Source organism: Ammospiza nelsoni, chromosome 6 (assembly GCF_027579445.1).
Source record: "Ammospiza nelsoni isolate bAmmNel1 chromosome 6, bAmmNel1.pri, whole genome shotgun sequence".
In the NCBI taxonomy this organism is placed as follows: Eukaryota; Metazoa; Chordata; class Aves; order Passeriformes; family Passerellidae; genus Ammospiza; species Ammospiza nelsoni.
The window spans coordinates 26,301,571-26,316,568 of NC_080638.1; the positions used below are offsets into that span (position 1 = coordinate 26,301,571).

General features: G+C 52.9%; 1 protein-coding gene across 1 annotated transcript in view; it reads right to left on the minus strand.

The window, feature by feature from the left end:
• Nucleotides 1-14,998, minus strand: part of DGKZ (diacylglycerol kinase zeta) — a 46,353-nt gene that overhangs the window by 12,051 nt on the left and 19,304 nt on the right. Inside the window, exons 2-23 of the mRNA XM_059474926.1 lie at nt 12,967-13,075; nt 12,182-12,277; nt 11,335-11,412; nt 10,969-11,025; nt 8,780-8,848; nt 8,311-8,382; nt 7,886-8,002; nt 7,722-7,793; nt 7,335-7,430; nt 6,982-7,064; nt 6,733-6,793; nt 6,216-6,329; nt 5,684-5,824; nt 5,095-5,173; nt 4,751-4,806; nt 3,613-3,675; nt 3,293-3,366; nt 3,070-3,181; nt 2,559-2,758; nt 2,162-2,262; nt 1,948-2,027; nt 482-551 (exon numbers count right to left, since the gene is read on the minus strand). Coding sequence (XP_059330909.1) covers nt 482-551; nt 1,948-2,027; nt 2,162-2,262; nt 2,559-2,758; nt 3,070-3,181; nt 3,293-3,366; nt 3,613-3,675; nt 4,751-4,806; nt 5,095-5,173; nt 5,684-5,824; nt 6,216-6,329; nt 6,733-6,793; nt 6,982-7,064; nt 7,335-7,430; nt 7,722-7,793; nt 7,886-8,002; nt 8,311-8,382; nt 8,780-8,848; nt 10,969-11,025; nt 11,335-11,412; nt 12,182-12,277; nt 12,967-13,075 — 2,000 coding nt within the window. The remainder of the gene's footprint in view (nt 1-481; nt 552-1,947; nt 2,028-2,161; nt 2,263-2,558; nt 2,759-3,069; nt 3,182-3,292; nt 3,367-3,612; nt 3,676-4,750; nt 4,807-5,094; nt 5,174-5,683; nt 5,825-6,215; nt 6,330-6,732; nt 6,794-6,981; nt 7,065-7,334; nt 7,431-7,721; nt 7,794-7,885; nt 8,003-8,310; nt 8,383-8,779; nt 8,849-10,968; nt 11,026-11,334; nt 11,413-12,181; nt 12,278-12,966; nt 13,076-14,998) is intronic.

The window sequence follows — 14,998 nt, forward strand, 5'->3', positions numbered from 1 at the left end:
GTCAAATGTTTTACTGAAGTTCAAGGTGGACAACATCCACAGTTTTTACTGAGCAAGTCATCTCAACACAGGAAGAGATCAGCTTGGTCTCCTTCCTTGCCTGTCCCCTCTGAAGAGTTTATAGCCATCCATTGCAACACCCCAGCTGTGTGACTTGTCCTGCCATGTTTCTGTGATGGCAACTATGTCATAGTTTTCTTGCTCTGCCATATCTTTTTGCTCCTCCTGTTTGTAGCCCATGTTGTACACATTGGTGTTGACACACTTCAGTTGAGCTACTGATTCCTCCACTTTTCTGGGCATAGGAGATGTAATTCCTATGCCCTAATTCTCAGGTGCTTCTGTAGTTTCTAAGGCATCAATAACCCTTGGATCTTTGCAGCCATGTGGATCTCCATCCCCTACCTCCATTGAGCTGGCAGACCAAAGGACCTTGCCAGCACATCATCAGACCCAGCTCCGAGTGGAGGGGGATACTCACAGTCCAGGAAGCACCACTTGGGTGACAGCCTCTGGAACGACACTGTCTTCGGCTTGGCTCCATCTCCCTCCTGCATAATAAAAGAGAAGATAAAGACATAGCTTATGGCCCCTGCATCTCTCTTCAGAGCATTTCTCCTGCTTTGGGAGGTCCCTGCAGACATAGAGGACCACAGGCACTTGGATGAAATTGAACACAGGCACAGCACACTGCAACAGGGAGCACCATGGGACAGACTGGAGCTGACTGTAGAGCAGGGTCACAAGATGAGCCCCTGAGACTGGCACAGTGGACATGGCAGATGGGCCCAGAGGACAGAGAGAGGCCATACACACCTGGAAGAGCAGGCGTTCTAAAGCAGAGGGCTGTGCAGGGAAATCCTGCAGAAAAGCAAGGTGTCCTGTTACAGCCTGCATCTGGGCAGCCCCCCAGTCCCTCTCTCATCCCCCTGGAGTTGCTTGATGTGCTGCCATGTTTGGCTTTACAGACTGTCTGGCCAAGGTACCTGGTCCTTGCCTGGCTTTAATATCAGAGCACAGAGCTTACCCAAGGAGTGACAAGAGGTAAACCATGAGGTGACCAAGGAACACCGGCCACACTGCACAGTTTTAAAGGTGTGGGAGATTGCAGGGGCATCTGTCTATCACACTGACACAGCAGGAGAGTATTACTCTGTGAACCCAGGAGCTGCTAGCCATGTGCCTGCCTGTCTATGCCCACCAGTGCCTGGGCACAAAGTGGGCAGGGGACACGCATACAGAGCAGGCACAGCAACAGGCAGATGCCAGTGTGCCAGCCCAGGCAAGCAGCTCTGCAACTCAGCTCTGAGGGACTCTACACATACAATGCATGGGATTCCCACAGGCACAAGGGCCAGCTAACAGCAGACTAAGAAAGGTCCCTTCAATCTTCTCTGCAACAATCAGATTGAGCAGTGCAGCACCAGAAGCCACACTATGGGCTTAGAAGGCATTGCTCACCAGGATCAACAGTAACACAGTCTATGTACAGGTCACAGACGTGCTAGTACATTGGCAAGGACACAAAAATTAGTGCTTGTAAATGAGAAGAGTGGGAGGGGTTATAAACCTAATTCAGGCACCTGGAGAAGGCGGAGCTGTGACAGGAAACACAGAGCCTGTGAAGGGTTGAATGGTTATAGGCCCCCACAGGATGTGTGCTGGCTTTTTATACTACCCTGTAGCTTTTCAGAGTTACTTTCTGTGCTTGGAGAACAGTCAGAAGAGGAATGCTGAAAAAGAAGCTGTCAGACAGCAGGGAGCAACAAGGCATACAGCTTGGGACCCTGCCTTCACCACATGGTGAAGGCAAACCGTGACCTCTAAGCGTGACCCAAAGCAAGAGTATGTATGGTGGTGTGTGCAGGTCAAGGTGGCTTCAAAATCCTTTCCCTGAGTCCCTTCTTTCTCAGTATTAAGCTATGACCACTTTTCATGCAGACTCACCTCCTGTAGCTTCTCAATCTGAGTCCGGCACAACTCCAGGTCACTGTCTCCTGGAACCACGATGATCCCCAGTGGCACAGCTGAAGGACAGGGCACAGACTTAACTCAGGGAGCAGCCCATGCCCCATTTCCAACACCTCACAGTTTAGCTACAGGCTTTGCCATACTTGGGGACTGCAGTTCCCACCCCCTGGTCACTCAGCTGGTCACTCACAGGCTTCCTTGAGCTTTTCCTTGTCATAGTTCAGTGCCTCATAGTCGCGCATGCTGATGCGGCTCACCCGGATCCGCAGCCGCTCGGGCACTGGCTGCTGGCTGTGTGCAGGGGGCAAGGAAAAAGGAAGATTTCAGAAAGTGACACCCTGCTTTCTCCTTATTGCCCCAATCCCTCCAAAATAGGCAAGAGTATTGTATAGACTGGGGTGGGGAGCTTGGCACCAGCAGCTTCCTCAGCATCAGGGTCTGGTCTTACTTCTGTGACCCAATCCCTTCCCAGACCCTATCCAAGAAAGGACTGAAATGCCTCTGCCAGTCACAGATCAGTCCCATCCTTTTCCCTGCCAACCATCCTTCCTTGGAGAGGAGGTGGCAGATCAATCTGAGGAACTTACTCATTGAGCAGAGGCATGGAGTTGCGCCGCTTGGTCTTCTGCAGCATGTTGGCTTGGTTGCGCAGAGAGATGTGGATGCAGGAAGCTGCCAGCTTGCAGGGCTCTCCATCTACCTGCATGGGGATGGCCTTGGATGTGGTGAGAACCACCTGCCGGCACTGACAGAGCCGCTCCCCATGGCCACCAACTTGCAAGGCAGCCTGTGAAAGGGTCCAGAGTGAGAGCAGAACATGGACTGAGATGTGGATGAGGGGAACATCCATTGTCATCTGAATGTAACAAGTGAACCAAGTTCTGAGGGTCTCAGGTATGATTTCAGTGAGAAGGGACTCACAGAGACCAGGGCATGATAGCACCTCACCTAAATCTTAGAGAGCAGACACTGTCATATAGGCCAGAACCACAACTCCTCCAGAGAGGATCTGTGGAGCTGTGGGCTGGCCGACACACGGTCAATGGGACCATTCACTCCCCTGATTGCTACCTACAACTGGCAACAGCACTAACTCACCAGTGATGTCATGGTGAAGCCGATAACTTCAATGCAGCCATCATCATGGCGCTGGGGCTCGAAGTCATGGTGCTCCCCAGGGTTGCCCCATGGCATGGTGCCTGCACAGTACCTGTGAAAGGACAAGAAGAAATACGTGGACTGGCACCCCAAACCCAGGCAGAGATCTACAGCACAGGTGTGAAAAGCCCAGCATATGAAGACAGGTCCTGAGGGTGCTCACCTTGGAATGTTAAGGAAGACCAGGCACTGGGGCTTCAGGTCCTGAATCTTGGAGGTCAGGTCTATCCCATCACACTAGAGACAACACAGGGGTGCTCAGGCTGCTGTAAGGGGGAGCCTGGTCCATCCTACTCACTTAGGAAGAAATGACCTCCCTCCTCTGCTCCCTACAGTGAATGTTCTCCAAGTAAGGGGAAGCTGATGCTCCCAGGAAGTTCCCCATTTGTTCCCCAACCCTGACATACTCAGTGTGCCAAGGGATATTATTCACACCTCCACAGCTCACCCCCTCCCTGGACCAGAGCACCCCAGCACACTCACAACCAGCCTGACATGTTTCGCCAAGTCTTTGGAGCTCCCAGTGAGGAAGTCGGAGAAGGCCGTCTGCCAAGGTAAGAGACAGAGTTAGTGCCCAGGTGTTCACCAGAATGGGAAGCCAGGAAGCCTGCCTCTGACCTGCAACTCAGCCTGCCTCTGACCTGACACAGACCTCAGCTGATCAAACCTGCAAACCCCCTTTTCATCCACTCTCAGAAGTCCTCTTCTCCTCCAAAACAACCTGATCCATTCCTCTTGCTATTTTGCCTACCAAAAACCTTGAGGCACTGTAAGTAACATGCTCTAGTATTCCCTTGCCAGCCCAGTCCTGACTTTAGGGAAGAGCTGACAAGATGAGTCTCCTACAGTGAGAATCAAGTAACAAGAGACAAATTCAGTCTCAAGCTGATATTAAGTACCACCAAACAGAGCTGAAGTGACCCTATCTAGAGATTCCAGGAGGGACAGCATGGGTCCCCTTTGGGCTTAACTGTGCAGACAGCAAAAGAGACACAAGCGAGACAGGTGTGAGATGGCACAGAGCAGCACTCGGCCTTTAGTACTGCTCGAATACCAGTCACCAGACACATGGCTAGAAAGTATATTGAGGATGGGAAGACAGAGGAACAAAGTTGATACTGAGATGCAAAGCTCTCAGGTGAGACACAGGAGGGTGATGTAATTAGCCAGGAAGCTGTAACTGGTCCTAAAAAAACTGGTCCTAACTGGTAATAAAAGACCAAAGTAGTGTGCAGACGATGGAAAGGCTTCCTTTTCCTCTGCAGGGGGGACAGTCTGCCTTCCCACAGCTCCAGGGCGGTCCTGCCTCGGTGACCACCCCTAAGCTTGAGATCAAGAACAATAGTGGCAGGAGATCAATACAGCAACTGTACTGCAGGCCACGGAGCAAGTTGTACTGCCAGCAGCACTCACAGCCAGAGGGGAGCTGTGACTCCCAGCACTGCAGTATTCCTCCAGCAACTTTCCAGCTTTGGGCTGGGGGGCTTAACTTGGGTGCATGTGAAGGTCTATGTAGCTTATGGGCGAGTTTAGGATGCAGGCAGGAGGCGGGTCCAGGCCTGTGCTGCAGCTGACGTTAAGGCTGCTATAATGGCAGGCTCAGACACCCCCACACACTCACCCCAGCATAGAACATTTTATTCCGAAACCGGCTGTTGAACTTCTCTGGGTTGGCCTCTAGGGAAAAGGAGAAAAAAGTCCAGGTCACTGGCCTACACATGGAAACATTTTACTTGCCAGCTCTCCTCAGACACAGCTCTCCAGCCAGCCTCAGCCAGGGGTCTGCCCCCACCTTCTTTCCTGTGCAGGCACCCCTTTTCCCCCTTTGCAGCTTGGACTTGCTCCTCATGTTTCACCTCCAGCTCTGTCCCTGAAGCAATTCTCTTGTTCCCTTTCCTGAGGAACCCACAAATGAGAACAGGCCCATCCCACAGACCCCGACCAAGTCCTGCCACTGCCCTGTACCTCGAGATTCGTGGAACTCCAGCGTCACCCGTGCGTCAAAGCCAAGGCTGAAGTAATTATTAAAGACATCCAAAGGGAGCTGAAAGGGAAAGGAGAAATAAGGATGAGGCCGCCAGCATGTGCCCGTGGCACAGATGAGGTCAGGTTACAGCAGAGCCATTACAGCGCTCATGAGGCTGAAAGATCCTGCTTGTCTTTTCCCTAGGAAAATAGAGAGGTCACCAGCCTGAGATGATGGATTATTTCCTGGCTCCTAGGGGCAAGGGAAATGGTCCAAGGGGACACACTCTGCTCTCTGAGGTTTCTGCGGTCACCCATGTTTCTGGTAAAGAAAACAGTCTCACAGAAGACTTATACCTGTTGTAAGTTGTGGTTAAAAACCTTTGTTAGGCATTTATTTATGAACTCTACATACACTCTTGCTATGAATGCTGTGGCTCAGAGCCATGAACAGAATGGTGGAATTGGAGGAGTGAGAGGGAAACACCAACCCAAGAACATAGCCACAAGTACTGGGACTGCCCAAGCCAGTGACAGAAGAGAGAATGCAGACTCTAGCACAGGAAATAGACATGGAGAGGTGTCCTACCTTGTCAGCAGCTGCCTCATCCTTTTCCTCAGGGTTTGTGTCAGGGTTTGGCTCCACATGGAGGTTCCAGCGATCAAGCTGTACTATGTTCCCATCTTCAACGTGTGATAGGATCTTGGACAGAGGCTCATCTGTGTAACCCTGGTGAAGAGAAGGACTTGGGGGCCTCATGCCTGCCTCCCAGAGAGATACCCCAGACAGCAGGCTTTGGTAAGGCATCTCAGAATAAAAGATGTAGAAGAGATCAACTCTACTTGAATGCACAACAAAATGGGACTTGAAATTTAAAACAATACATCTTCCTTCTAAAAATTTTCCAAAGTTTGAAAAGCCAATTGCTTTTGTAGAATCTAATGCAGTACCATTCAAATATCAGAAGAACAGCAACATCCAAATTGCACTTATTTGTTGCTCTGTATTTACAAGAAATTGAAACATGAGCCCATGCAAATCTCCAACCACGTGTCTGAAACAAGGATTGAAGCACTCAGCCCTGCTCTCTCAGCAGTGGGCTCTTGTGTCCATCACTTACCCCACCCCAGTTCAGTGTTCTGGCCAAGTCGTTCCCTGTCCCCAAAGGTAGGATGGCCACAGGAGGAGGTGGGTTGATGCGTAACTGGTCCAGAATGGAGAGTATCCAGCCCACCTGCTCAAGCAAGAGAGTACAAAGAAACCATTGGTTATCTCAGAGACCAGCAGGCAGGCAGAGGTGACTTGGAGCACTAGCGATGGCAGAGGGGCAGAGATGGGGTCTCCTTAGCCACAACTGAGGCTATTCACAGTCTTTAACACTCTAATCGGGTGCTGCAGATGTACCAGTAACCCCAGTGAGGACACTGGCCCTCAAAAGGGCTACAAATCCAGACATGTTAGACTAGCACTCCCTGGAACAGTGCACAAGGGGACCCACAGCATCTCTGCTACCAGCTGTACCATGGATGCAGTGTGCCCAGTTTGTCCTGTTCTGGATTACAACAAGGAGGGCTGCTGTCTGCACTGGAAAGGCCTGGGGGAAGGGGCACCAGGGGATGGAGGGGCTGAGGACTCACTGTGCCATCTCCCCCGCACGCCAGGATCCGGAGGTTGTGGACTTTGCGGTACAGCTCCAACCTGTGGGCAACAGGGAGGTTGAGGAGGGGAGAGTTACTGAAGGTGTTACACAGCAGCTGCCTCTCAGAGCCCTTGGCATTCACAAAGCCACATCCATGTCTCCCTCTATGAGCTGGGGGAAGAGCTCTTAGGAGGAATCCTGGGACATGGATGGGGGAGAGAAAGGTGCTGCCCCCATCAGTACTCACGCCTCCTTGGGTCCACCCTGGCTGAGGTCGAAAACCTGCCGTGGGTTGAGATACCACATGAAGGACTGGATGATCTTGGCTCCCTATGGGGAGAAGAAAGACTTCAGGTAATACTGAGTTCCCAGTGGACAGCAGAAGGAGGCATTTGGTCCTGCCTGGGGATAGGCTAAGACAACACCATTCTGAAGGGGACACAGGCAAAGCTTGGCCGAGGTAGGAACTGCTATGCAGCAAACTGGCATTGTGGCCTCTTGTGCAGCTGAAGCATCACCAAAACTGTGATGACAGCTCAGCACTCAAATGGCAATGCCCTTACAGAGATGTCTTCTTAGACACACCAGCCAAGGCCATACCTGATTCCCACCACTCTTGGGGTTCACAAACACCAGCAAGGGCTTCATGAGAGGAGCTGGCATGGGCTTGATGACAAAGGGTTTCCACCTCCCTTCCTGCAAGAGATACCATAGATCCTTCAACAAAGCTGGGGAAATGCAAACTGCCACCTCCAGCTGAGCCCTAACATCATGCAGGTCAGAAGCAGGAGGAAGAAAACATCCCAGCCACCCCATAAGCTTTGTTTCTGGGATATACCCTGCCAGCAGGTATGCTCCCTCCAGCTCAACCTCCTTAATGTCAGTACAGATCTAGAAAAGCCCACTTTTATTCTCAGCCTTGCTCCTCACTGTTCAGTCCCTCTGCCCTTCCAAGACAAGGTCATTCCCAGTCCCCTCATATCTTACCTCGGCCCCCTTTTTGCTGGATTTCCGCTTGAATGATGTCCTCTTCTTTTTTTTACTAGATTTCAGCGGATTCTATAGAGAAAAGGAACAAACACAAAAACTCTGTGAGGAGCCACTGGGCAAGTGGTAACTTTGAAAGAGCCCCAAGAGCTGAAGTGACTCACCTGGGGCCGCCGGACCCGCAGAATCCAGGTGGGAGGAACGACGACAGCAGCGTGAGCCCCCAGTGAGCAGGGCTCTTCAATGTGTTGCAGCATGAAACACGATACTTTGCTGTGATACTGGCCAAGGAGAAGACAGAGAGAAAACTCAGCTGCTCAGTTTGCTGGGCACAGCCACAATCTCCTCCTCTCAGGTTCCCCATGCCAATGCAGGGAGTGCTGGATGAAACCATGCAGGAATTTTGTAACGGGAAGGCAATGAAGAGAAAGTTTCTCAAAGGAGCTTGCAAATATCATAGTACAGCCTCTGCCAGCAGGGAGAGCTGTTGAGGGCAGGCTGCCGAGCAGCAGCTCGGGGAGCCCTGGCAGAAAGCAGAGGTCATTCGCGCAGAACCGACTGGAAAGGCATTCAGGGGGGCTCTGCTCACCGCTTGTTTGCACCAGGAACAGCTGATGGCCACAATCTCTTTGCTGTGGAAGGCAAACTTCTGCTGAAAACCCTAAGGAAGAAAGGACAAGAGGCTTAGGGAATTCCCTGCAGTTTCCTATCATCCAACAGTAAGAGACATTAACAAAGAGAGCATGACTGCAGCTGGAGCCCTCCAGATCCTGTCACACAGTCCCAATCACAACAGCACGAGAGAGGCCACTGTGCTCTGTAGGGGTGTCCTTATTGCTCAAGGAAAGCACGTCAGGAAGACAGTCTCTTTCAGGGCAAGAACTACTCTATGTGGGAAGCAGTCACACAGTACTTCACTGAGTAAAGCAGGGCACGTGTCTTGGTTTTGCTGTCAAACAGGAATGGTGGGATGTCCCTGGTTCCAAGCCCTGTGCATGTCTCTGGCTCGACCTTAGGTTTCTTTCAGGCTGAGAAAAATGCCCAAGATGCCCTCTCACCTTGCCACACTGCCGGCACTTCCCTTCCTGCCGCCTCCGGTGCACCCAGTGATGTCGGACAACAATGGGCTAAACGGAAAAGAAAAAAGGAAAATTGAAAAAAAAAAAAGAAGTGAAGGGCCCAGTGCAGGAGGGAACACAGGAACAGGCAGAAGGAATGGACACAGGCCAGCCAACCTCTGCTCTTGCAGCAAAACCACTGCTCATAGGGACCAGCCCCCCACCTGCTGAGAAGGCAAAGCCAAAGACTCAGGGGACAAGAGGCCAAATTAAGATGCTCCAAGAAAAGGGAATTAAAACCAGAAGAAATAGGAAGGAGGATGGGGAAACTAAAGACTGAGAATCACACAAACCAGATCCAATGGCGAGTGGGTAAGCAGCAGCACATCTCTGTCCCCTAACATCTCTGCCCAGATGCCCCTAGTGCCAGGTGAAAAATGTGCTGGTGGATGGCGTGAAAATCCCTGGAGAGACACAGTTTGTGCCCACAGGAAGAAGATGGAAGTGCTTGCAGCTAAGTAGTGAACCTCCTCACTCCACATTCCTCGAGAAGAGTGGCAGCCTCAAAGCCCTCCACACCCACTTCCCCCTGCTCTTTCCCCAGGCCAATCCTGAGCTTGCTTCAGTGCCAGCGTGGGCAGCAAGGCTGCTCGGCAGCACCTCTGCTCTGCTTGCAGGCTCACAGTGGGTTCAGGGCTGGGACTTGCAGAAGTGATTGTGAGGGTTTCAGAAGTTTTGTAATGAAGTACCACTTGTCCTAAATCCTATCCTGTTTTTCCAGCCCTGGACTGGGAACGGGCTGGAAAACTGCAGAGAGAGAAGAAAAAAGAGAAAGGGAGTACGAGTTCACAGGCTGGCATGACAGGGCCCAACATCCTGCTCCTGACAGCTTTTGGGATCATGATGATGAGAGACAGAAACTGGCAGGAGGTTGGGGTCAGTTCCAGTGTTGCCTCCTTTGAGTGCAGCACACGGGAGGGGGGTGAACAGTCTTGTTGGCTTTAGTGGATATTAATCCAGCAGGAGCAGAAGGAGGGCTATGCCTTGAGCTCAGCTCTGGGTCCAAGCAGGCACATTAGCAAAAGGGCTGACCCTGAAGGAGATCCCTGGCACCACAAAGGCCAGAAGAACACCTTTTTAGGGAAACAGGAAGGAAGAGGCCTTGGAGGAACTGAGAAGCATTAGAAAGACAGGATGGAGAAGCAGAGTTTGTGAGAGAAAAGAAAAAGGAAGAAAGGGGAGGGACAAAAGATTTGTAGAGGCTGGAGAGAAGAAAAATAGAGACAGACAATTAAGCAGAGACAGCAAGCTGTTAGCAGAGCCCAAAAGGTAAATGAAGCACAAATAAGGGAGCTAGACTAAGAGCAATATGGGAAGAAGGCACAGAAAGAAAAACAAAGCAAGAAAGGAAGGTTTAAAGTGATGCTGAAAGCTTCCCTTTATAACGTCATGCCGGCATTTCAAAGCAGGCAGCCCTATGTTTGAACATCCTTCCCCAGCTAGGTCTGCTGTGCCAGCACAAACACAGTGTGCTGGGGGCAGCTCTGTTACCAAAATGGCCCATGACTGAGCCACCCACACCCACTCCAGAGCACTGCACAGGCTACATTGGCTCCACAGGCTGGAGGGTGAAGCATGAAGGCTGACAGCGGCTTCCACCACTGCAGGTCAGCAGACAGGTTCCAGGCCACTGCTTATGCCCAGTACATTACAACATGGGCTGAAGGGATCTGATACCACTACTGTGGGCAACTTCCACTGCCACCTGTGGCACCTAGGTCAGAGCTGAGTGATAAAGCCAGAAAGGAGCCCATTATGCTTCCTTCCAAACTGCAGGAGACTTGGGGACCTGCTGTTTGCCACAGCCTCATCTATGTGCCTGAGGACCCAACACAAGGGTCAAAATTTCTCCCAAAAACCACTGTCTGTAGGTTCCTCCCATGCAGATTCAGGACATGCAAACCATCGGATGCTCTGCATCTGCTGCCTGCAAACTTCTCACTCTTCAAACCCAGTCTGTGCTGCTGCCTTGCAAAGAAACTCCCTTTTATGGCACCACTCCCTTGGAGCAGGAAGGAACATGATGCCTCCACTTGGATGGGCAACACGCTGGCAGCATCTGGTGTCTTTACCACCAAACTGGAAATGGGAGATGCAGATGTGGGCACAGTCTAAGGCACATGTCTCACCTCCCGTATGTTCCGAGATCCTGACTCCCTGAAGGAAGGCTTGCAGCGGAAATTTATCTGTAGGAAGAACACAGGAGAGGAACCAGTAAAACCATCGTACCTGAAGGAAATCTACTGGAATTGACTGCACTACAGTAAGATTCAGAACCTCTGGAGTTGTTTGGTACTTGCCACAAAACATGTCTTGGTTACTGAACAAAATGGGGCCTAGGGTCCCAATCATATCACTAGATCCTCATTTTGGTACTGTCTCCTCAGAAGACCAGTCTCTGCAATTACACATTGCAGTTCCTCCATCTTCTTGTGTTTCACTGCCCAAGACAAGGCTGCTACAGTTTTGCAAGCTGCAGGGAGGGCTCTACTCACTTTCTCCAGCTGTTCGATGCAGGGTGTATGCACTACGATCTTGCAGGCTGCACACTTGCGCCTGGAGAGAGGTTTTTGCTGAAGGGTAAGAAAAGAGGAGAAAAAATATACATGTGAATGAAAATATGCAGTGTTCAGAGTCTGGCAAGCTCAGCCTCCCATCATACCTCCTTCTTATGTACTGGGATACAGTACAAGCTCTACTGTAAGGTTAAATACAACCTAGACTTCTTATCTAGTGAAGGGGTCTAAGCATGTGCCTATAGCAGTTGTTCTCAAGCCTGGGACAGAGCAGGGAGGCACTTTTCCTACTGTCCTGTCCTGCAGTACTTGTCTTTTTCTGACACTGCCTGAGAGCACCATGGAAGCTGGTCTGGGAGGTATCTGCAGGGTGGTATCAGTGGCAGGCACCTGCAGGATGGCATATGGAGCATCAGCGCTCCATATCCTACACCACGAGCAGGAATGAGCCTACAAACTGGGAGGGAGGACTGCAGGGGCAGGAGGCAACAGGCCTGTGCCTCCAGAGCTCACTTTTCTCCTCTGTTGAAGGGTCTTCGATTCATATTGTCCTTCCAAGGGTGTGGAATACCAACAGCCTCTCCCTGGAACCCTCCAGGCAAGGGGCAGCCCTGCATCAGGTTCCCATTGCAAAATGAGAACCAGCATTGGCAGAAACTGGGGACTAGGCCCTCCGGTATGCAGAGGCAGAAGGGACACAGTCCCTGCCTTGGCAGCTCCCCAGACCCCTGCATGGCCCCCAGCAGCAGCAGCAGCAGCAGCTCGGCCTCTGCGGTCTCCCCATACGGTGACAGCACAGCCGCGTTTGTGGCCCCAGGTGACTCACCAGAAGCTTTGCCATGCAGTTCTGTTCCCCAACGTAGCAAAAGTCCCCAGAGACATTGGTCTCAAACCAGATGTGCTCCCCATAGACTGCAGCCTCCTGAAACACATAAGACGACACAACCTCTGAGAGAACCCCCAGAGAGGCAACTGAGCCCCTAAAATACTTTGTGCAAGGGACAAGATACCGGACAATGCTGGGAGGTGGAGGCCAGGAGACAAGATGCATGCAACAGCCAGGGACACCTGGAGAGAGGAAGCCTCAGAAAGCTGCTGCCATGTCCCACCTGTTGTAAACAAGAGGTCCCCAGGAAACCAATTCCAAGATCTACAAACCACTTGGAGTGTCCTGCACAGGGGAGCTGCTTTAATCAGCACGAGAGGAGGCATCAGGGCAAACTCAGTGCAGGGGACACTCCTGAACCAGCTTCTGTTCTACAATCTGAACGGGCAGCTTAAAACCTGTGGGGCATTGGCTGTTAAGGAGCAGGGGCTTACTCCTGTTGCTTGGCCCCAGGCAACAGATCTTGGCTGTCAGAAGCAGAAAAGCTGGGAGAGGAGTAGTTATGCCATCCCTCCAGGAACCACCTGTGCCTCCACAGCCTCTCTTTCGCAGCATCAAGTAGTGCTGCCAGAAGCACAGATGCTGGCACCAGCTGGTGGCAATGGGAGAGGCCATAAATGTGTCAAAGTCAGTCACCTGGGAAGCCTCAACCCTGGGAAGAGCCTGCTGCTTCTTGGCCAAGAGCCCATTCCATGCAATGCTCAGCAAAACACAGTACAACTTACGCTCCAATCCACAGTGCTGCATATCTGCCTCTCCGAATCGCTCCTCATGGCTAGTGCTGGGTTTGGCTGGGCTACCATGTGTTGGAGACTGGATTTAGCAATAGCTTTCCTGGAAGACAAAGGAGGGCTGGCTATTAAATATATATGCAAAGCACAACCTGCTTCTAAGATGACACGTGAGGCTACAGTAGAAAAGGCTGCTCAGGAACAAGTGGCTGGAAATTAGGTGAATTTCCATCCCAGGTGGCTGAGAAGTACCTGTTTCTGTGAGATAGTCCTGTGGGATGAAGAAGTACTGGCCACGTTGCTGACAGCTCAGCCAGACAGCTTGTACCCAACAAAAGGCACACCATGGGCCTGCTGGGTTAATGCCCTCAGGGATAAGAGCTCCATTGTAAAACACCCTGGGAGTGTCCATGGAGCTGCAGTGGTGGGACTGCCTTTGCAGGGACAATCTAGAGCACCTGTCCAACACTCTCCCTGCATCTCTCAGAGCCTGGGGTGTTTCCATGGACCAGTACAACTGCCCAGAATAAAAGGAACTGTTTGTTTGGGACTAGTGAGCTTCTCCCAGATATGCTAGGGTGGAGGAAAGGAGCAGGAAATCCAGCCAACAGGAGAAAGTGTACATCTCCAGCCAGTGACCAGGCCTACCACATTCCCCTGGTCCCAGCCTGGCAGGAGAGGACACCCACAAGCTCCAGGTGGAAGATCATTATGGTACACCAGCAGCACTGCAAGACACCAATGGCAGCCAGGGCCAATGGCGCTGAGTCTCTTCCCTCCTTCCCCACCAAACCTGGGTGTACACTCCCCCTGTCCCCTCCCCAAGGCATTGCCTGCTTACATGCTGCCACCATACATACAGCAGCCGGGGGCTCCAGCCGTCCGGGGTGGTGTGGCCGGTGGGCTCCGGTCCCAAACCCTTGAGGATGGCAGAGGGGCACTTGGTTCCAGCCACTCCTGCACAGCGCTGGGCCAGCAGCCGTGGGTGGCCAGAGGGGAGCGGCCCAGGCTGAGGGGCATCGCTGGAGCGCCGGCGCTGGCTGAGGCGGCGGTAGCGGCCTGGCAGGCCGTAGGCAGCCCGGCCGTGCAGGGCTTCGGTGGGCAGGCGGTGGGAGGAGGCGCGCCGCAGGCAGCGGGGGCCCCGCGACAGCAGCCCTGCCTGCAGCGGCCGCAGCTGGGGCAGCATGGCCAACCACGTCTCCTCAGCGCTATGCTCGTGCTGGCCCTGCTCAGCTCCTGCTGCTGCACCACCGTCCTCTGGAGACTCAGATGTGGAGCTGTCAGTGCAGTGAGCCCCGTCCCCCTCCTCCCCCGTGGGAAGGAGGCTGGCCAGGAGGACAGTGGGACCCAGCAGCTGGGCATCAATGGCTTGTGCCTGGCCTCCGCGCTTCTTCTGCACGGCAAACCTGGGGCTGAGGCAGGGCGGCGTGGTGCTGGAGCGGCGACGCGTGCCGGGACGCCGGACCAGCCCCAGGCAGGAGAGGGACGCCGCTGCGGTGCCTGAGCCGCGGCGGCACTGGGCCAGCGAGGCGGAGGGCAGCCCCACCTGGGAGCGCCGCCTGGCCTTGCCCGTGGGCACAGCCACCACGCTGCTGCGCCGCAGCCCCTTCCGCCCAAAGTGCCGCCTGAAAAAGGTTTCCATTGCATCCGGATGGTGGCTGTTAACACAGAGACCAGGGATTAAGTAAACTCCCCTATGAGTCCCAGGCCACGCTGTGGCTGTCAGGGCAAGGGGACAGCGGGAAACAAGGGATAGAGGGCTGAAGCAGGGAGTGGGAGACATGGCAATGCTACCAGAGGCGTGTGGTAGTGTTGCTCCCCATAGCTTTACTGCTCCACGAGTTTCACAGCTTAGCCCAGAGGGCTGCAATGGCAGGGAAGGTGTCACTGCCTAGCCAGGACCCTCTGCATTCCCTGCACTCTACTAAGCAGAACGCCTGTGCACTCCGAGGTGCCAATCAGCCCTGGCACCTCCATTACCCCTACCACTCTCCTGATGCTGATCCACCTGGTTTCCACACAGGAA